Source organism: Oncorhynchus gorbuscha, linkage group LG15 (assembly GCF_021184085.1).
Source record: "Oncorhynchus gorbuscha isolate QuinsamMale2020 ecotype Even-year linkage group LG15, OgorEven_v1.0, whole genome shotgun sequence".
Lineage (NCBI taxonomy): Eukaryota > Metazoa > Chordata > Actinopteri > Salmoniformes > Salmonidae > Oncorhynchus > Oncorhynchus gorbuscha.
Window position 1 is genome coordinate 20995657 of NC_060187.1, and position 22778 is coordinate 21018434.

The window sequence follows — 22778 nt, forward strand, 5'->3', positions numbered from 1 at the left end:
GTATCTCGCGAGATACACAACCAGGAACAGGTTGAGTTTTGGCAGATTCGTAGATCTTTCCATCATATGTGTCCTTTATGGTACATATGACTGACGTTGAGATGATATACAGATCAGATAATGTGCAGCAACTTGCTCAGACAGGAGGACTCGTGAGTCAGTTGAGCTCAAAGCCTCTACAAAATCCCTGGATTTGATTGAAGGTAACCATAACTAGGCAACTGTATAATGCATATATATCTCAAATAAAGAGACGTTAATTTGAATCATAGGCTAGCTAGCTACATAGTTTGTTAAACTGTTGAGCTGTAGTAGCTAGCAGCTTGATGTTGTTGTGGTTCTAGTTCTAGTTGTAAAAGCACACGTGTGTGAGCCCGACGATTTGTGTTCGTACTGTCAGTCCTACACCTAGTTAGCAATTGAATTCAAAGGTGCTTTATTGGCATGGGAAACGTGTTTATGTTGCCAACGCGAGTGAAATAAACAAACAAAGGTGAGAAGACACAAATCCTCAACAACAAACTATTATAGTTTAACAGTAATTATAAACTGGGTGGTTCGAGCCCTGAATTGCGTATTGCCTAAGAACGGCCCTTAGCCATGGTATATTTATTGGCCATATACCACACACCCTCGTGCCTTATTGCTTAAATATTGCACTCGTAAATGTTTTAGACATTTCAATAGTTGTATTATCACCTATGTACATGTTTTTACAATGTGGAAATAGTTGTAGTACGAATAGTAGGGGAAGATAAATATTGGTTTGTGCTTCTCTGGTTGCCCTTTTTCGTGGCCACAAATCTTGCTGCTGTGATTTCACACTGCGGTATTTCGCCTAACAGATATGGGATTTTATCAATGCTTGAGTTGTTTTCACATTCTTTGTGGGTCTGTGTGATCTGTGGGAAATATGTATCTCTAATGTCGCCATACATTTGTCAGGAGATTAGCTCTTACACCAAGAGGTCTGAATGAGGGATGTCTTAAAATATATACATATTTTTTGTGTTAACATTTGTTACATTTTTCTTATTATACCAATATCGTAACATATTGACCAATAGGTATTTATCAAATCAGTTTTCTTAACGTGTTATTTAAACGTTTAATAAAATAATGGTTTATGGCCTATTTGAGGGCTTTTATTATGAAGGCTGAAACCGGAAGTTTATTTGTTATTGTTCCGGCAGTAAAGTGTTCCCAGTAGTTACCACAGCCACAAAGTCAACAGCCTATATCTTTAATATTATTATTATTTTTAAATAAAAATGTGGTCTTAATTTAAGGTTAGGGTTAGGCATAAGGTTAGCAGTGTGTTTAAGATTAGGGATAGGTTTAAAATCAGATTTTAAGAAGATACATTTTCGAAATAGGAAATGTATGACTTTGTGGCGTTTGTAACTAGTGACGACCCCAGCAAAGCATAGGTGGAATGTGTATAATCCGATCGAGATCCATTCGGACAGATCAATATTATAATTTTATCACTACATATCACAGCCTAAAAAACTAATTGTAAAAATGTCTGCCATTAAAAAATACTTCTGGGACTGAGGAGACTGAATATATGTTAAAAGTTTTAAGGGAACTGGACATAGCGAAGCACTTGGACGGTCGAAAGGTTTGAAACCTGAAGTTGTGCAAGGTAGCAGAGAAGAGAATGAAACAGGCCGGGTATCACAGATCAATTGACCAGATAAGGCACTGATGGAAAGTTATCAAGACATCATATTATAGCTGGAATAACAACCAGCAAACAGTGAAATTTACCCACAATATGTTTCCCACAATATGCAACAACTATGCAATCAATCATGGATGAATCTGAAACATGGAGCCGCTCGCATGGCACCAACAGCGGCCCTGTTCGTATTCGGAATAGGCCTAAGCCTACAGAGCATGACGAAGAGACAGAAGATTCCGAAGAAGAAGCAACTGCTGCTTAGTTGTTGCATGATCATTCTACTGTGGATGTCATTGTAGGCAATGGAGTAATTTGATTTCTTACCATTGCCCAGATGTCAAGCCCATGATTATGTTGTCTGTGCCCTGGCACTGTATCCCCTATACAGTGCACTACTTTTGACCCGAACCCTAAGGGAAAGGGGGATACCTAGTCAGCTGCACAACTGAATGCATTTAACTGAAATGTGTCTTCCGCATTTAACCCAACCCCTCTGAATCAGAGAGGTGCGGGGACTGCCTTACTCGACGTCATCAGCACCCAGGGAGCATTTGTTGTGGGGGTTAACTGCCTTGCTCAAGGACAGAATGGCAGATTTTTCCACTTTGCCGGCTCAGGCATTCAAACAAGCAACCTTACTGTCCCAACACTTTAACCGCTAGGCTACCTGCTGCCCCACTATGAGCCCATATCTAAAGTAGTACACTTTATAGTGTGCCATTTGAGACGCAAGCGATCATGTCATTATAATCATTGATGCCCCTGTTATGGTTCATTGGTATGACAAGGGATTTATCTTTGCCCCCCATGCAGATCAAGTCAGACCCAGAGACACCTCCTTAGATGGACTCTAACCTGAGAATCGGCTTCATCGGGGCAGGCAACATGGCCTACGGGATAGCCAAGGGAGTCCTGCAGTCTGGTAGGTCAACAGGGAGAATATAGTGTGTGTGTCTTCATCAGGGTAACATGGCCTACGGGATAGCCAAGGCAATCTGATGTGTGTGTGTCAGGGTTGGGGTATATTAGAATTGAAGTCGGTCAATTCAGGAAGTGATTTGAATATAAAATTCCAATCTGTAAAAACTTCTTACATAAATAGCTTCTCCTTTTCAGTTAATTGTGAAGTCATTGAAAGTAGCTGCCCTTTTTTCAAATATTGAATTGGAATTTCAGTTTACTTAATGAATTAACTGCCTTCAATTAGAATTGACTGCCTTCAATTAGAATTGACCCCAACCCTGGTGTGTGTCTGACTCTTTACATGCCCCCAAAAACTTGCAGGATGTTTAATTGCAGGAGATGTCCCTCCCAGCAATGTTAAAGTGAGCGCACCCTCCGCAAGGAACTTTGGTCGCTTTCAGGTACATAGTCCTCCTATTTTTTCCCACACACACTTATTTTCTCTCCACCCCCGTCAGTTGATGTCAATCACTGTATTTGCATTGATTAATCTATTGCTCGACAAGTGTGTGTGTGTGTGTGTGTGTGTGTGAGCGCAGAGTTACCATTCACCTCTGTTTTCATTTTATTTCAGGAGTTGGGTGTGGCTGTCACCCATTCCAATGCAGAGCTGGTCAGTAGCTGTGACTTGGTGTTCGTGGCGGTCAAACCACACCTCATCACAACCGTTCTCAGTGAGATCACAGACCACGTCACCCGGAAACACATCATCGTCTCCGTGGCAGCAGGTGTAACCTTGGCAACGCTTCAGGGGGTGAGTCCAGATGAGAGGGTTTTTAAACTATTGCTTAGTAACCTGAGTAACTTGAGTTGCTTTATTGGTTGATCAGATATCTGATAGACATTCCTGGCGATTTTCTTTGCAGACAAGAAAAAGACAAGAACATTTTTAGCAATAAAGCAAAAGACCATAATTGTATCATTTTGTGTTTTGGTCTTTGTCACATGCCCTCTTTCTTCTCTTCTTCTTCCTCCTCCATCCATCCGAACACCGCTGTCCCTCTCGCCCTCTTTCTCTCATCTCCCTCCCCCCTCTCGCCCTCCTTCTCTCATCTCCCTCCCCCTCTCCTCCAGCTCCTGCCATTTCACACAGTGGTTTTGAGACTGATGCCCAACCTTCCCTGTCTGGTCCAGCAAGGGGCACTATTGTTCTCGCGGGGGACGTGGGCGCGGCAAGAGGACGGGGATCTGCTCCGCTCGCTGCTTCAACACTGTGGCCTGGTGGAGGAGGGGCCCGAGGCCTGGATAGACATCCACACTGGGCTCAGTGGCAGCGGGGTGGCCTTTGTGAGTGGGAGGAGGAGTGATGGCCTAACTAAGGATATTCAACTCTTACCCTACAAGTTCCAAAGCCTGCTGGTTTTCTGTTCTACCTGATAATTAATTGCACACACTTGGTGTCCTAGGTCTAAGTCAGTCCCTGACTGGAGGGCAACAATGAAAAAATGCATTGGAACTGGCTTCAAGGTCCAGAGTTGAGTTTGAAGGGCCTAATCTATTGAATTTTCCCTCATTGTAAGTTGCTATGGATAAGAGTGTCTACTGAAATGTAAATCTAAAATGAATCAAGGAGGAAAGAGAAGGATGGAGGGAAGGTAGGGATTTTTTAAATGTATTTTATTTCACCTTTATTTAACCAGGTAGGCTAGTTTTACAACTGCGACCTGGCCAAGATAAAGCAAAGCAGTTTGACACATACAACAACTCAGAGTTACACATGGAATAAACAAACATACAGTAGAAAAAGTCTATATACGGTGTGTGCAAATGAGGTAAGATAAGGGAGGTAAGGCAATAAATAGGCCACGGTGGCGAAGTAATTACAATATACCAATGAAACACTGGAGTGATAGATGTGCAGAAGATGAATGTGCAAGTAGAGATACTGGGGTGCAACAAAACATTTAAAATAAATAAAAACAGTATGGGGATGAGGTAGTTGGATGGACTATTTACAGATGGGCCATGTACAGGTGCAGTGATCTGTGAGCTGCTCTGACAGCTGGTGCTTAAAGTTAGTGAGGGAGATATGAGTCTCCAGCTTCAGTGATTTTTGCAGTTCATTTCAGTCATTGGCAGCAGAGAACTGGAAGCAAAGGCGCCCAAAGGAGGAATTGGCTTTGGGGGTGACCAGTGAGATATACCTGCTGGAGCGCGTGCTATGGGTGGGTGCTGTTATGGTGACTAGTGAACTAAGATAAGACTTGGCTTTACCTAGGAAAGACTTGTAGATGACCTGGAGCCAATGGGTTTGGTGACAATATGAAGCAAGGGCCATCCAACGAGAGCGTATAGGTCGCAGTGGTGGGTAGTATATGACAAAACGGATGGCACTGTGATAGACTGCATCCAATTTTTTGAGTAGAGTATTGGAGGCTATTACATTGCCGAAGTCGAGGATAGGTAGAATGGTCAGTTTTATGAGGGTATGTTTGGCAGCCTGAGTGAAGGATGCTTTGTTGCGAAATAGGAAGCCAATTCTAGATTTAATTTTGGATTGGAGATGCTTAATGTGAGTCTGGAAGGAGAATTTACAGTCTAGCCAGACACCTAGGTATTTGTAGTTGTCTACATATTCTAAGTCAGATCCGTCCAGAGTAGTGTTGCTGGACGGGCGGGCAGGTGCAGGCAGCAATCGGTTGAAGAGCATGCATTTAGTTTTACTTGTGTTTAAGAGCAGTTGGAGGCCACGTAAGGAGAGTTGTATGGCATTGAAGCTCGTCTGGAGGTTAGTTAACACAGTGTCCAAAGAAGGGTCAAAAGTATACAGAATGGTGTCGTCTGCGTAGAGGTGGATCAGAGAATCACCAGCAGCAAGAGCAACGTCATTGATGTATACAGAGAAGAGTCGGCCCGAGAATTGAACCCTGTGGCACCCCCATAGAGACTGCCAGAGGTCCAGACAACAGGCCCTCCGATTTGACACACTGAACTCTATCGGAGAAGTAGTTGGATAGAGGGATGGAGGTGAAGATAGGAGAGATTGAGGGAGGGAGTGGGAGAGGGATGGGATGGGATGGAGAAGACAAAACGGAAAGGGGTAACGTTGTTCTGGTTATAACAGAGAGTCCTTGGCCCTGTAGGTGTATCTGTTTGCAGAGGCGCTGGCTGAGGGAGCGGTGAAGATGGGCATGCCCAGTGCTCTGGCCCATAGCATCGCTGCTCAGACTGTATTGGTGAGTTTCTGGTTTCATAAAGCAGCCGTCATTTGTATTATATTATCACAGGTACTTTTGTATCTCTGTTCAATGTGTAATTTTCTTCCCTGTTCTAGGGGGCAGGCCAGTTGTTGAGGGACTCAGGGAAGCATCCAGCCCAACTGCGTTCGGAGGTGTGTACACCAGGAGGCACCACTATCTTCGGGCTTCATGCCATGGAGCAGGGGGGTGTGAGGGCCGCCACCATGACCGCTGTGGAGACTGCAACTGAGAGGGCCAGGGAGCTGGGCAGGAAGTCAGTACCTACGGCCACAGAAAATAGGAAGTGAAGCCGTTTTGGCCCACAGTAACTGATTCAGGAAATGTATATATTTTGTTTGCTCTCTGCCCAATGCCCACAGAAACCACTTCAGTCTTTAACTTTGTTACTGTTGGAGCCTAATCTAACTACAAATCTGACTGGAGGAGTTGTTCAAGGACACATAGTGATTGTGAAGAATACACCAAGATGCTTCAAATCAGCGCTAATCCAGTTATCTTCATAATTTATCAATGTTCATTTGAATTATTAAAGTGAATTTATTGGTATTTTCAGTTTTTTTATATGAAGAGAAGTATGTGTTTTTCAGGATTCTGTTTTACAATATTAGCTGTGCAGTTTTTGAATTGGCTATTGATTTGATATTACAACAGATAATAATTATATTTATCATTGAGAATAAATAGGGGTGATAAATTACTGTAGATAAGGTATTCCACACTATGCAGCATATATTAAATTCATGTTATTGTCAGATAGAATACTGAGGATCTCTGAAGAAAAGAGCTTGTAAGTGTAGGAAGGATTTTGATATGGTTAGCATTTGTTTTGGCTCTGTTTCTATTAGGAGTTTTTTTTTAAATAGTATTACATTTAACAGGAATATAGGACATCTGTAATAATTTAGGATTATTGTAAGGATTCAGATAGATTGATTAAGGAAATGTAAGGACTTTAGAGATTGCCACTTATAGACGTTTTTCTCAAATCAATGATTTTAGATAGTCAAACAGTGAGACACTTAGTGGCATTTTGAGAGATAGGAGAGAAAGGAATTACTGTTTAAATCGGTAAATATATATATATTTAAGAACATATATAAATAGCACAGATACTTCTTAAACTAGATAAGACACTTGACAGAGAATTGATACAGGATTGAGATGAATGGATGCCCAAGGGAGAATTGGATGTGAGAATGAGATAAATGTCAAGAAAATAAGGATCATTTACTAATCCTACCTAAGTCATTATTTAGGGTATATAAGGTTGTTACCTGGGCAGAGCCAGGTATCAAAAGGGGGGTGGGTAAGTTCGTGGCCTATTGGATAATAAACTAATAATTGTAAAAAATGTAGCTAACAAATAGTTAGGAGATGGTTTTGTCTGTGGAGGTCAAGACTCCTGGAATGGGTCATACTTGTCCCTCAGAGGGCCGTTGCATGTGACCGGTGATGCTGGCGATGACGTTGCGGACGCCGCAGTATCTTCTTCCCCAAGAGCCCCCTCCTCCCTGTTGGTTACTGTTGACTCCACAGGTACATTCTGGTAATAATCGTAGAAACGTATCTCTGCATCCTCATAGTGTCCCCGGTCTACCCACACCCTCTCACTGTCTGGATGAAGGAAGTAACAGACTCCTCCCACTGACATGGCCCCACCTTCCTCATCTGTGATGTCAGCAGGCTCCTCCTCCTGAATGGTGAGCAGAGAGTGATAGACTTCGACCTTCCCCTGTGAGACCATGGCTGCTTCTTCCAACACTTCCTCCTCTTCCATAAGACTCTGTGGCTGGTCTCCAATACACCTGGAGGTTGAGTGAGCGTTATGGGTGGTACGTGAGGTGGATGCCCCACCATCCAGGTTGTTGCAGGTATGAGAGCGGTTGTTGCCATAGAGGTTCTGGTAGAAGGCGGTCTCTGCCCGGTCGTAAAGAGGCTTCTGCAGCCACACGTGCCTCAGCAGCTCCACGGGGAGACAGGGCAGTCCGTTCATCATTCTGTATTTCCATAGTTAACGGGTCCGGTGTTCCTTGTGTGCTTGTTCAGTTAGGAGCCCAGAACAGAAGGGGAGAATAGAATAAGTGTCCACCGAAGGTGTGTGGGGGACAAGGGTTGCTGCGTGGTTGATTCACATATATCCTACTGAAAATATTTTAGGATTATAATATTATTAAAGTCTGGAACAGTGTGTAGTCATAATTTAGCTTTTATTAATTTGTTCAATCAGTTTTTCCAGGATTGGTATACTCCCATTCAACACTCACTGCGCTTGCACATGACAGAATAAGGAACTGTTTAATAAAACGTAATTTCTTCCGCCAGCAGGGGTCACTTGATTTCAGAGACTGGGACCGCTCAAAATCACGTCACACTGATTTTTTTGTTTAATCTTTGTCTGGAATAAAAAAATGTTGGGATAGTTTTCAAAGTAAATACATTTTTAAAAATCTGAAAACCCAAGGAAGGTGAATTGTATGTAACATCTAACTTGATAGGCCACACTTTAGAAGAATGGAAATGTACTTTTAGTACATTAATGTACAGTACCACTCAAATACATTGTAATTTCCAATATCATACTATGTGCAGGATCTATAAGGACCATCTGAATTAACAAAGTGTGAATGCACAGCACCTGTTCATAGCCATCAGTTTGGACCAGATAGGTACAATATTCTTGAATTCCAAAGATTTTAGAACATCAATCAAAGAACTCAAATCCCCCAAGAATCAAGAATATAGGCTACTAACCTTGCCGCTGACTGGGAAAAGCATTGTTCGTTGGATCTAGTCACCGTCCCTGTGGTCTGGGGTGTACATCGGCCTAGTCTTTCCCTCAATTCAGAGGCCAGGTCTTAAATAACGGGACCAGACCCGCTCGTGCACGATTTATTCGGCGTACGGCCTCAGATGGCAGGGACGGATATTTAGATCCCGGTTCGAAGGACCAATTGTTGCAGGAATTTAATTCCTCTGTTTTAATACCCAATTAAAATTAAACACTGTCAATTCATAAGGATTTGTATGACCCTTCTTTTATAGAAATGGACAGAGCCCAGTCTAAAGTCAAACAGCAGCCTTTATTCACGAGAGTACTGAACACGATACAGTTTACCACAGGTTATAAACTGAAAATTACGTCATTAGTTTTCGAACTGTCCCGTCTCTTCTCCCACCCTGGTACAAAGGCAGTATCTCAAGTCTTCCCACATCGTCTCCCTACCAATTTAATATATTTTATAACTGAGCCAAGGTCTTCCTGTGTAGATAAGCATTCTAGCCAGTCTGAAGATATAGTTCATTCATTTCTACCAAGGAACAGACAGTCATTGTTCTAATTCTTGATTATATTTACACACATTATATTCAGTACTAGGATTAAAAAGAAAATTCATAAATATATTGTAACATAATAGTATTCTGATTAGTCAGTCCTGATTGAAATGTATACATAATTAGTCATCATTGATTAAAATTCCCTTAACACTGTGATTGGAGCAAAAACATTATCTAACGTTAGCCAACTTTTGACGAGCTGTACTGGTACATCAACAGGTGAAAACAAGCCAAACTAATTTACTTCTGTTGAAAAAGGACACAACTTAGGCTACAAAACATTTCCATACACACAACAGCTGTTAGATTCTGCAGTGCCTTGCAAAAGTATTCACCCCCTTGACGTTTTTCCTATTTTGTTGCGTTACAACCTGTAATTTAAATGGATTTTTATTTGGATTTCATGTAATGGACACACAAAATAGTCCAAATTGGTGAAGTGAAAGGAAAAAAAGAACATGTTTCAACAAATTAAAAACAGAAAAGGGGTGCTTGCGTGTGTATTCACCCCCTTTGCTATAAAGCCCCTAAATAAGATCTGGTGCAACCAATTGCCTTCAGAAGTCACATAATTAGTTAGATTGCACACAGTTGGTGTCACATGATCTCAGTGTATATATACACCTGTTCTGAAAGGCCCCAGTGTCTGCAACACCACCAAGCAAGCGGCACCATGAAGACCAAGGAGTTCACCAATGTCGTGGCAATTTCCTGTATTACCAAATGAGTAGAGTTACAAACCACACACCAGTCAGTTATATTTAAACTTCATCTCTAATAATATGAGTTTTACAATAGACCTTTGACTTTCAACAATTTACTATCTATAATGAATTGTGAGAGTGACTACAGAAGAATACAAAGATGAGTGACTTGAGCACAGACATTGTGGAGACAAGTAATTGGTTCCCCCTTAATCACGCCGTCCCTTCACACGGTTTAACAGATACATTCACATAAGAAGACAATGTTCCATCCTGTCCTCTTCCCTTTCTGATATTCTGCATAGCACCAGCGACATGTAAAAGACAAGCCTGACCTCTCCCCTCTCTGGGCCCCAAGTGACTGAGCCCCAGCTGAGAAAAAAGTGCAACTGCCAACACTGTAGTCCAAACAGATACATTCTAATGACAAGTATCACACATAAATAAGATGTTTTATTTACATAATATGCCAATCTATGTTTTGATTCATCTGCCACACCAAACAGGTCAGGGACAAAGTTGTGAAGAAGTACAGATCAGGGTTGGATTATAAAAAAATATCCCAAACTTTGAACATCCCACGAAGCGCCATTAAATCTATTATTTTAAAAAATTGAAAGGATATGGCATCACAACAAACCTGCCAAGAGAGGACCGCCCACCAAAACTCACGGACCAGGCAAGGAAGGCATTCATCAGAGAGGCAACAAAGAGACCAAAGATAACCTTTAAGGAGCTGCAAAGCTCCATAGTGGAAATTGGAGTATCATAGGACCAATTTAAGCCATACAGAGCTGGGCTTTACGGAAGAGTGGCCAGAAAAAAGCCATTGCTTAAATAAAAAAATAAGCAAACACATTTGGTGTTCGCCAAAAGGCATGTGGGGGGACTCCCCAAACATATGGAAGAAGGTACTCTGGTCAGATGAGACAAAAATTTAGCTTTTTGGCCATCAAGGAAAATGCTGTGTCTGGCGCAAACCCAACACATATGATGCTGAGAACACCACCCCTACAGTGAAGCATGGTGGTGGCAGAATCATGCTGTGGGGATGTTTTTCATCGGCAGGGACTGGGAAACTGGTCAGAATTGAAGGAATGATGGATGGTGCTAAATACAGGGAAATTCTTGAGGGAAGCTTGTTTGTCTTCCAGAGATTTGAGACTGGAATGGAGGTTCACCTTCCAGCAGGACAATGACCCTAAGCATACTGCTAAAGCAACACTTGAGTGGTTTAAGGGGAAACATTTACATGTTTTGGAATGGCCTAGTCAAAGCCCAGACCTCAATCCAGCTGAGAATCTGTGGTATGTTTTGCTTGCTGTACACCAGCGGAACCCACCCAACTTGAAGGAGCAACTTGAAGGAACTGGAGCAGCTTTGCCTTGAAGAATGAGTGAAAATCCCAGTGGCTAGATGTGCCAAGTTTATAGACATACCCCAAGAGACTTGCAGCTGTAATTGCTGCAAAAAGGTGTCTCTACAAAGTATTCACTTTGGGTGGGGGGTGAGTAGTTATGCACTGCTGTTATTTCTTGTTTCACCCCAAAAATATTTTGCATCTTCAAAGTGGTAGGCATGTTGTGTAAATCAAGTGATACAAACCCCTAAAAAATCTATTTTAATTCCAGGTTGTAAGGAAGCAAAATAGGAAAAATGCCAGAGGGGTGAATACTTTCGCAAGCCACTGTACCTGACAGATGGCTTGAGTTGCACTGGCTGTGGTAGCTACTAGCTAGCTTACGTTAGTTCAAATCAAATCAAATTTATTTATATAGCCCTTCGTACATCAGCTGATATCTCAAAGTGCTGTACAGAAACCCAGCCTAAAACCCCAAACAGCAAACAATGCAGGTGTAAAAGCACGGTGGCTAGGAAAAACTCCCTAGAAAGGCCAAAACCTAGGAAGAAACCTAGAGAGGAACCAGGCTATGTGGGGTGGCCAGTCCTCTTCTGGCTGTGCCGGGTAGAGATTATAACAGAACATGACCAAGATGTTCAAATGTTCATAAATGACCAGCATGGTCGAATAATAATAAGGCAGAACAGTTGAAACTGGAGCAGCAGCACTGTCAGGTGGACTGGGGACAGCAAGGAGCCATCATGTCAGGTAGTCCTGGGGCACGGTCCTAGGGCTCAGGTCCTCAGAGAGAGAGAAAGAAAGAGAGAATTAGAGAGAGCATATGTGGGGTGGCCAGTCCTCTTCTGGCTGTGCCGGGTGGAGATTATAACAGAACGTGGCCAAGATGTTCAAATGTTCATAAATGACCAGCATGGTTGAATAATAGTAAGGCAGAACAGTTGAAACTGGAGCAGCAGCATGGCCAGGTGGACTGGGGACAGCAAGGAGTCATCATGTCAGGTAGTCCTGGGACATGGTCCTAGGGCCCAGGCCAGTTGAAACTGGAGCAGCAGCATGGCCAGGTGGACTGGGGACAGCAAGGAGTCATCATGTCAGGTAGTCCTGGGGCATGGTCCTAGGGCTCAGGTCCTCCGAGAGAGAGAAAGAAAGAGAGAAGGAGAGAATTAGAGAACGCACACTTGGATTCACACAGGACACCGAATAGGACAGGAGAAGTACTCCAGAAATAACAAACTGACCCTAGCCCCCCGACACATAAACTACTGCAGCATAAATACTGGAGGCTGAGACAGGAGGGGTCAGGCGACACTGTGGCCCCATCCGAGGACACCCCCGGACAGGGCCAAACAGGAAGGATATAACCCTGCCCAATTTGCCAAAGCACAGCCCCCACACCACTAGAGGGATATCTTCAACCACCAACTTACCATCCTGAGACAAGGCCGAGTATAGCCCACAAAGATCTCCGCCACGGCACAACCCAAGGGGGGGGCGCCAACCCAGACAGGCTGACCACAACAGTGAATCAACCCACCCAGGTGACGCACCCCCCCAGGGACGGCATGAGAGAGCCCCAGCAAGCCAGTGACTCAGCCCCCGTAACAGGGTTAGAGGCAGAGAATCCCAGTGGAAAGAGGGGAACCGGCCAGGCAGAGACAGCAAGGGCGGTTCGTTGCTCCAGAGCCTTTCCGTTCACCTTCCCACTCCTGGGCCAGACTACACTCAATCATATGACCCACTGAAGAGATGAGTCTTCAGTAAAGACTTAAAGGTTGAGACCGAGTTTGCGTCTCTGACATGGGTAGGCAGACCGTTCCATAAAAATGGAGCTCTATAGGAGAAAGCCCTGCCTCCAACTGTTTGCTTAGAAATTCTAGGGACAATTAGTAGGCCTGCGTCTTGTGACCGTAGCGTACGTGTAGGTATGTACGGCAGGACCAAATCAGAGAGGTAGGTAGGAGCAAGCCCATGTAATGCTTTGTAGGTTAGCAGTAAAACCTTGAAATCAGCCCTTGCTTTGACAGGAAGCCAGTGTAGAGAGGCTAGCACTGGAGTAATATGATCAAATTGTTTGGTTCTAGTCAGGATTCTAGCAGCCGTATTTAGCACTAACTGAAGTTTATTCAGTGCTTTATCCGGGTAGTAGTCTAACCTAGAAGTGACAAAAGCATGGATTAATTTTTCTGCATCATTTTTGGACAGAAAGTTTCTGATTTTTGCAATGTTACGTAGATGGAAAAAAGCTGTCCTCGAAATGGTCTTGATATGTTCTTCAAAAGAGAGATCAGGGTCCAGAGTAACGCCGAGGTCCTTCACAGTTTTATTTGAGACGACTGTACAACCATTAAGATGAATTGTCAGATTCAACAGAAGATCTCTTTGTTTCTTGGGACCTAGAACAAGCATCTCTGTTTTGTCCGAGTTTAATAGTAGAAAGTTTGCAGCCATCCACTTCCTTATGTCTGAAACACATGCTTCTAGCGAGGGCAATTTTGGGGCTTCACCATGTTTCATTGAAATGTACAGCTGTGTGTCATCCGCATAGCAGTGAAAGTTTACATTATGTTTTCGAATAACATCCCCAAGAGGTAAAATATATAGTGAAAACAATAGTGGTCCTAAAACAGAACCTTGAGGAACACCGAAATTTACAGTTGATTTGTCAGAGAATAAACCATTCACAGAGACAAACTGATATCTGTCCGACAGATAAGACCTAAACCAGGCCAGAACATGTCCGTGTAGACCAATTTGGGTTTCCAATCTCTCCAAAAGAATGTGGTGATCGATGGTATCAAAAGCAGCACTAAGGTCTAGGAGCACGAGGACAGATGCCGAGCCTCTGTCCGATGCCATTAAAATGTCATTTACCACCTTCACAAGTGCCGTCTCAGTGCTATGATGGGGTCTAAAACCAGACTGAAGCATTTCGTATACATTGTTTGTCTTCAGGAAGGCAGTGAGTTGCTGCGCAACAGCCTTCTCTAAAAAAAAAATTGGCAAATTAGTTCATTCACTCCAGACAGATCTTAAGTCAAGATGGAATGAAACATTAGCTAACGTCAGTTACACTACTAGCTCAGCACTGGGAAAAAATATTTTTTGTTCAATCAAACAGCACTTACTTTGCCAGCTACATCAATCAAATAAATAGTAACATGTTTCTGCTCTGCTTGCTTTTATCACTCCAGAGAAAAAGCACAGCACACACAGACAACAGCTGCCTCTGTTTGCATGCTCTGTGGTGTCTGCACAGTCCTAAATCCAGCGTCTGAAACCACCAAACAGCCTACCTGACCGCTCTGAGGCATCCGCATGGTCCTAAAGCACAACAATGCTGCTTTTTGTATCACAATCCAATGATAAAACTGGGGGGACAAATATGCAGTACCCATTGAAAGTCGTGTCCCTAATTTATCTTACTTTAAGGATCGTCTGTAGTGGGACACAGATGGTTAAAACAGAGGGATACAAACAGTCTAATGGACTCACTGAATTACTAAACATTAGATCCCTTTCTCCTCCTCCCTCTTCTGTCCCTCTCTCTTCTCATATCTGCTTCCTCTTCCTTTCTGTAGCACCATGAGTGCAGCAGTAGACTACCTAGCTCAGGAGAAGATCTGGTTTGATAAACCTTGCTACCATGAGGCAGAGAGACATTTCTACAAACACATGAACGGCACCTCACACCCAGCACAAGTAGGTCGTTTCTCTCTCTCTCTCTCTCTGTGTGTGTTTGTTTTTGTGTGTGTTTGAGAATTCTCTTCCTCACACGTCTCCACCTCTCGTGTGTGTGTGTGTGTGTGTGTGTGTGTGTGTGTGTGTGTGTGTGTGTGTGTGTGTGTGTGTGTGTGTGTGTGTGTGTGTGTGTGTGTGTGTGTGTGTGTGTGTGTGTGTGTGTGTGTGTGTGTGTGTGTGTGTGTACATCAGTGTTGGACCTGGTCCCTGTACCTATAGGAGCTGGTGGGAGCCAACAGCATCCTGCAGGACATAGCCCTGGCCAGGGAAAACATCCAGAAGTCTCTAGCAGGAGTGAGTGTAATATAATACACATCTGAGCCTTCATACACCCCATCTCTCACACAATCTGCTTTAAAGCTGCACTGAAAGTAATATCATCACTTTTTTAATATACAGTACTGTGCAAAAGTTTTAGGCAGGTGTGTAAAAATGTTGGAAAGTAAGAATGCTTTAATAACCTCTTGAACCTCTGGGGGCAGTATTTCATTTTTGGATGAAAAACGTTCCCGTTTTAAACAAGATATTTTGTCACGAAAAGATGCTCGACTATGCATATAATTGACAGCTTCGGAAAGAAAACACTAATGTTTCCAAAACTGCAAAGATATTGTCTGTGAGTGCCACAGAACTAATGCTACAGGTGAAACCAAGATGAAATTTCATACAGGAAGTGAGCCAGATTTGAGGCGCTGTGTTCCAATGTCTCCTTTTATGGCTGTGAATGTGCAAGGAATGAGCCTACGCTTTCTGTCGTTTCCCTAAGGTGTTTGCAGCATTGTGACATATTTGTTGGCATATCATTGGAAAATTGACCATAAGAGCCTACATTTACCAGGTGTCCGCTCGGTGGCCTCCGTCGAAACTATTGCGTAATCTCCAGGTGCGTGCATTTTTCCATTTTGAACAGAGGAGAAAGCAAACTGCCACGAGTGACTTAGATATGTGAAAAACACATTGAGGATAAACAACGTTTGCCATGTTTCTGTCAATATTATGGAGTTAATTTGGAAAAAAGTTTGTGTTGTAATGACTGAATTTTCGGGGTTTTTTCATAGCCAAACGTGATGAACAAAACGGAGCGATTTCTCCTACACAAATAATCTTTTTGGAAGAACTGAACATTTGCTATCTAACTGAGAGTCTCCTCATTGAAAACATCCAAAGTTCTTCAAAGGTAAATGATTTTATTTGAATGCTTTTCTTGTTTTTGTGAAAATGTTGCCTGCTGAATGCTAAGCTTAATGCTATGCTAGCTATCAATACTCTTACACAAATGCTTGTGTAGCTATGGTTGAAAAGTATTTTTTGAAAATCTGAGATGACAGTGTTCTAAAACAAAAGGCTAAGCTTGTAAGCCAATATATTTATTTCATTTAATTTGTGATTTTCATGAATAGTTAACGTTGCGTTATGGTAATGAGCTTGAGGCTATAATTACGCTCCAGGATACGGGATTGCTCGTCGCAACAGGTTAAAAAATAGACATGTTAATATATTATATTTATCAATTAACTAAATGCAAAGTGAATGAACAGAAGAAATCTCAATCAAATCCATATTTCGTGTGACCAACCTTTGCCTTCAAAACAGCATCAATTCTTGTAGGTACACTTGCACAAAGTCAGGGATTTGGTAGGCATAGGTGTAAGATTGAACAATTATACCAAACAGGTGCTAATGATCATCAATTCAATATGTAGGTTGAAACACAATCATGAACTGAAACAGCTGTGTAGGAGTTATAAAACTGGGTGAGGAACAGCCAAACTCAGCTAACAAGGTGAGTTTGCTGAAGACCGTTTACTTGTCAAAAGTCATACACCATGGCAAGACTGAGCACAGCAACAAGACACAAGGTAGTTATACTACAACAACAAGGTCTCTCCCAGGCAGACATGTCAAGGCAGACAGGGGTTTCAAGATGTGCTGTCCAAGCTCTTTTGAAGAAGCACAAAGAAACGGCCAACGTTGAGGACCGTAGACATACTGCAGCAGATGAAATACACATCAAGCTTACTTCCCTTCACAATCGGAAGATGTCCAGCAGTACCATCAGCTCAGAATTGGCAGAAAATAGTGGGACCCTGTTATACACGTCTACTGTCCAGAGAAGTCTGGTCAGACTTGCGCCCCAAAGCCATCCCTCTGACGTGGAAACAAGGCCAAGCGACCCAACTGTGCACGAAAACAGAGGAACTGGGGTGCAGCAAAATGGCAGAAGGTGCTCTGGACTGATGTCAAAATGTGAAATATTTGGCTGTAGCAGAAGGTAGTTTGTTCGCCGAAGGGCTGATAGCGGTACATGAATGAGTGTCTGCAGGCAACTGAAGCATGGTGGAGGTTCTTTGCAAGTTTGGGGCTGCATTTCTGCAAATGGAGTTGGGGATTTGGTCAGAATTAATGGTCTCCTCAATTCTGAGAAGTACAGGTAGATACGTATCTGTCATGCAATACCATCAGGGAGGCATCTGATTGGCCCAAAATTTATTCTGCAGCATGACAACGACCCCAAACATACAGCGAATGTCATTAAGAATTATCTTCAGTATAAAAGGAGTCCTGGAAGTGATAGTACGGCCCCCACAGAGCCCTGATCTCAACATCATCGAGTCTGTCTGTCTGGGATTACACGAAGAGAGAGGAGCACAATGAGGCTGCCTAAATCCACAGAGGAACTGTGGTTAGTTCTCCAAGATGTTTGGGCCAATTTACCTGCCGAGTTCCTTCAAACTGTAACTGCAAGTGTATCTAGAAGAAATGATGCTGTTTTGAAGGCAAAGGGTGGTCACACCAAATATTGATTTGATGTAGATTTTTCTTCCGTTCACTTACTTTGCATTTTGTTAATTGATAAATATAAACTTTTTTGAAAGCATTCTTACTTTACAGCACTTTTTTCACACCTGCCTAAAATATTTGCATGGTACTGTAGATCATCTTTTGTAGTGTGTTACCTGTTCCAAGACCCCCCCCCCCCCACACACACACATGACCAGATGTATGTGGACACCTGCTCATCTAACATCTCATTCCAAAATCATGGGCATTAATATGGTGTTGGTCCCGTCTTTGCTGGCTGCTATATGCTATAACAGCCTCCACTTTTCTGGGAAGGCTTTCCATTAGACGTTGGAACATTTCTGCTGGGACATGCTTCCAATCAATCACCAGAGCATTAGTGAGGTCGGGCACTGATGTTGGGCGATTAGGCCTGGCTCACAGTCAACGTTCCAATTCATCCCAAAGGTGTTTGATAGGGTTGAGGTCAGGACTCTGTGCAGGCCAGTCAATTTCTTACATCCCAATCTCAACAAACCATTTCTGTATGGATCTCGCTTTGTGCACTTTGTTATTGACCAAATACTTATTTTCCACCATAATTTGCAAATAAATTCATAAAAAATCCTACAATGTGATTTTCTGGATTTTTCTTCTCATTTTGTCTGTCATAGTTGAAGTGTACCTATGAGGAAAATTACAGGCCTCTCATCTTTTTAAGTGGGAGAACTTGCACAATTTGGTGTCTGACTAAATACTTTTTTTGCCCCACTGTGTGTGTGTGTGTGTGTGTGTGTGTGTGTGTGTGTGTGTGTGTGTGTGTGTGTGTGTGTGTGTGTGTGTGTGTGTGTGTGTGTGTGTGTGTGTGTGTGTGTGTGTGTGTGTGTGTGTGTGTATATATATATTACATTCACAGAACCAGTCAAAAGTTTGGACACCTACTCGTTCAAGGGCTTGTATTTTTACTATTTTCTACATTATAGAATACTAGTGAAGACATCAAAACTATGAAATAACACATGGAATCATGTAGTAACCAAAAAACTGTTAAACAAATCAAAATATATTTGAGATTCTTCAAAGTAGCCACCCTTTGCCTTGATGACAGCTTTGCACACTCTGCATTCTCTCAACCAGCTTCATGAGGTAGTCACCTGGTATGCATTTCAATTAACAGGTGTGCCTTGTTAAAAGTGAATTTGTGGAATTTCTTTCCTTAATGCATTTGAGCCAATCAGTTGTGTTGTGACAAGGTAGGGGTGGTATACAGAAGATAGCCCTATTTGGTAAAAGACCAAGTCCATATTATGGCAAGAACACTTCAAAATAGCAAAGAGAAATGACAGTCCAGCATTACTTTAAACCACGAATGTCAGTCAATACGGAAAATGTCAAGAACTTTGAAGGTTTCTTCAAGTGCAGTCGCAAATACCATCAAGTGCTATGATGAAACTGGCTCTCATGAGGACCGCCACAGGAATGGAAGACCCAGAGTTACCTCTGCTGCAGACGATAAGTTCATTAGAGTTAACTGCACCTCAGATTGTAGCCCAAATTAATGCTTCACAGAGTTCAAGTAACAGACACATCTCAACATCAACTGTTCAGAGGAGACTGCGTGAATCAGGCTTTCATGGTCGAATTTCTGCAAATAAACCACTACTAAAGGACACCAATAGGAAGAGGAGACTTGCTTGGGCCAAGAAACACGAGCAATGGAAAACTGTCCTTTTGGTCTGAGTCCAAATTTCAGATTTTTGGTTCCAACCACTGTCTTTGTGAACGGAAGATCTCCGTGTATGTGGTTCCCACCTTGAAGCATAGGTGTTATTTCATAGTTTTGATGTCTTCATTATCATTCTACAATGTAGAAAACGAAGAAAACCCTTGAACGAGTAGGTGTGTTCAAACTTTTGACTGGTAGTGTGTGTGTGTGTGTGTGTGTGTGTGTGTGTGTGTGTGTGTGTGTGTGTGTGTGTGTGTGTGTGTGTGTGTGTGTGTGTGTGTGTGTGTGTGTGTGTGTGTGTGTGTGTGTGTGTGTGTGTGTGTGTGTGTGTGTGTGTGTGTGTGTGTGTGTGTGTGTGTGTGTGTGTGTGTGTGTGGAGATATATCTTTACTGAACTAGCCATATCTGACCAACCAGCTAAGACTGTTTCACAGCAACATTCTGTTTTGACTGCTAGTTGTGTTCATGTTGACCCTGAGCTGCTGACAAGAACCTTGAATACCCTGGGTTGTATTCATTAGTGCATGCAATGGAAATAGTTTTGCAATGAAAACAAGTTACGGTAATCGTGCCACATTTCAATTGGTTTTCTTCCTATTTATTTCTAGTGAACACAACCTTGGCCCATCACTTGCACTTAAAGAACAAACAGGTGTGTTTTTGATTTTCATGCTCTGGTTTAGCTAACATGAAATCCAAAAGTGGGATTTCAAAAGCCATCAAAAGTGTTTTTGTCTGTGGTTCTTTTCAGCCCTAGCCATTCCTGCATGTTTTAGTAGCATGTTGTGGCTCGTAACGCTGGTTTAAGCCTCAGGGTTGTGTGTGGGTTTATGCAGGTATAACCTGCTGAGGCAAGATTTCTGTTTGTATGATTTCTTGCGTGACTGACTTAATCCTTCATTCCTCTGCCTGGGCCCTCCTGTAGACCAGTCCTGGGTATACCTCTGCCTGAACCCTCCTGTAGACCAGTCTTGGGTATACCTGTGCCTGAACCCTCCTGTAGACCAGTCCTGGGTATACCTTGGCCCTCCTGTAGACCAGTCCTGGGTATACCTCTGCCTGAACCCTCCTGTAGACCAGTCCTGGGTATACCTCTGCCTGAACCCTCCTGTAGACCAGTCCTGGGTATACCTCTGCCTTGGCCCTCCTGTAGACCAGTCCTGGGTATACCTCCGCCTGGGCCCTCCTGTAGACTAGTCCTGGGTATACCTCTGCCTGGGCTCTCCTGTAGACCAGTCCTGGGTATACCTCTGCCTTGGCCCTCCTGTAGACCAGTCCTGGGTATACCTCTGCCTGAACCCTCCTGTAGACCAATCCTGGGTATACCTCTACCGGAACCCTCCTGTAGACCAGTCCTGGGTATACCTCTGCCTGAGCCCTCCTGTAGACGAGTCCTGGGTATACCTCTGCTTGATTCCTCCTGTAGACCAGTCCTGGGTATACCTCTGCCTGAACCCTCCTGTAGACCAGTCCTGGGTATACCTCTGCCTGAACCCTCCTGTAGACCAATCCTGGGTATACCTCTACCGGAACCCTCCTGTAGACCAGTCCTGGGTATACCTCTGCCTGAGCCCTCCTGTAGACGAGTCCTGGGTATACCTCTGCTTGATTCCTCCTGTAGACCAGTCCTGGGTATACCTCTGCCTGAACCCTCCTGTAGACCAGTCCTGGGTATACCTCTGCCTGATTCCTCCTGTAGCTCTGTTTCTTTTCAACCACTGTCCCCTCAGCACCTTCAACTTCAGTCAGCTCTCTTCCTTCCTTCCTTCCTTCCTTCCTTCCTTCCTTCCTTCCTTCTCAACCCTACAGCTGAATAATTCACTGTTACCTAGCAGAGACTCTGGTCAACCCCAGAACCACTATCCTGTAAGTGTCCAACCCTGTGTGACAGTAGCTAGCTACTGCTTACTGAGAGCAATGTGTCACACACAAAACACACACACACAGACAAACCCTTTTTCTGGCCAGCCACCCTGACCCTCCTTTCACCCCTATCCACTTTATTCCCCCTGTATAATGGGCATGCTTCTGTCTGCCCTGTCCACCCTCCTCTGAGGTGTTGCTAAGATGTACGTTTGTGTATTTGTTATATATATATATATATATATATATATAATTGTTTTTTGAAGAGGCTTCTTCCGTATAAGTGACAGAAAGAGAATTGTCCAAACCATTGTGTATCTCACTATACCTCAATATGCCATGTCTTGAATATGCAGATGGATTAAAAGTAAACTTACATTGTAAATCTTCTGACAGCCAGCTTTCTAACTGACCATAACTTTTGGACTTCATAGCATGCCCAGAAGGAGTATATCTTACCTATTTTATGAGTATATTTTTCCCACAACATTGCTCTGATGTCCAAAAGCTTTCAGGTCGAAATTTCATGAACTAGAATATGAATATCCATTCAGGGCCTGAGCTACAGGCAGTTAGATTTGGGTATGTCATTTTAGGCAAAAATTGAAAAAAAGGGGCTAATCCTCCATTTTTTTGGTAGATTATAAATTATTTATTTTTTCTTCAGTTTTTTCCGTGTTCATTTTATACCCTTGAGATTTTAGAGTATTCAATTCATAATGTTTTTTACAAGGGGTGCATTGACTTTGTTATTTTAGTCATGTATATCAGAAGATTGTCGGCAAATACGTTTTGTTTATATTCATGTTTACCAATACTGATACCTCTTAAGTTTCGGTCTGGTCTAAATCCTTCTGAAGTGGTTCAATTGCTAGTGCAAACAGGAGACATCCCTGCCTCGTGTCCCTAAAGCTTTTTAACAGATAAAGTATTATTTGTGAATATTTTTGCTTTAAGATATTTATATAATATATTTTTAAATGTATTATTTCAGCTGGAAAGTTGAATGCTTCCAACGTTTTTAATGGAAAAGGCCCCTTTGTTCCAGAATATAAAATACAATTCTATGGGAAAGCTGTCCATGCCTGGTGCTTTTCTCCATATGACTGTTTGAACAGTGTCTAATATACATTTTCTTTCTATTTTTTGTGATAGATAAAAATGTAATTATAGTTTCTTCAGGGTTATTGAGTCTAAGAAGGCTGTAGTATCAGTCCAACTATTATTTAATTGTTTTTATAGATTTTCATAGAAGCTTTAAAAAATGTATTAATAGCATTGTTGTTTCTAATTAAAGCATTTGTATCCGTATCTTTTAAAATGATAACTAGTTTGGCGTGTATTCATTTTGTGAGGGCTGCGAGGTGTTTGCCAGGTTTATTTGCCATTACATCATAGCATGCTTTATTTTAGTTTA

At 42.6% G+C, this 22778-nt stretch overlaps 1 protein-coding gene across 4 annotated transcripts; it reads left to right on the top strand.

Annotated features, from left to right (window-relative positions):
- The first annotated feature begins 48 nt into the window (after positions 1-48).
- Positions 49-6396, top strand: pycr3 (pyrroline-5-carboxylate reductase 3). Of its 4 annotated transcripts, none has more exons than XM_046300368.1 (7): positions 49-203; positions 2501-2609; positions 2972-3051; positions 3225-3404; positions 3725-3937; positions 5734-5826; positions 5925-6396. In XM_046300368.1, exons 2-7 carry the CDS (start codon positions 2531-2533, stop codon positions 6135-6137), a joined length of 858 nt encoding a protein of 285 aa, XP_046156324.1. In that variant the 5' UTR covers positions 49-203; positions 2501-2530; the 3' UTR covers positions 6138-6396. The 4 variants fall into 4 exon arrangements, with proteins under 4 accessions (XP_046156324.1, XP_046156326.1, XP_046156325.1 ...); XM_046300370.1 differs by having other exon boundaries at positions 2987-3051; XM_046300369.1 differs by lacking the exon at positions 49-203 and adding an exon at positions 236-493.
- Positions 6397-22778: the final 16382 nt, after the last annotated feature.

Excerpts from the sequence above, each read along its gene's own strand:
- pycr3 (XM_046300368.1), top strand. The coding sequence starts at position 2,531 with ATGGACTCTAACCTGAGAATCGGCTTCATCGGGGCAGGCAACATGGCC. Across the intron at positions 3,052-3,224 it reads GGAACTTTGGTCGCTTTCAG|GAGTTGGGTGTGGCTGTCAC; the intron begins GTACATAGTCCT and ends ATTTTATTTCAG. Across the intron at positions 3,938-5,733 it reads GTGGCAGCGGGGTGGCCTTT|GTGTATCTGTTTGCAGAGGC; the intron begins GTGAGTGGGAGG and ends TTGGCCCTGTAG.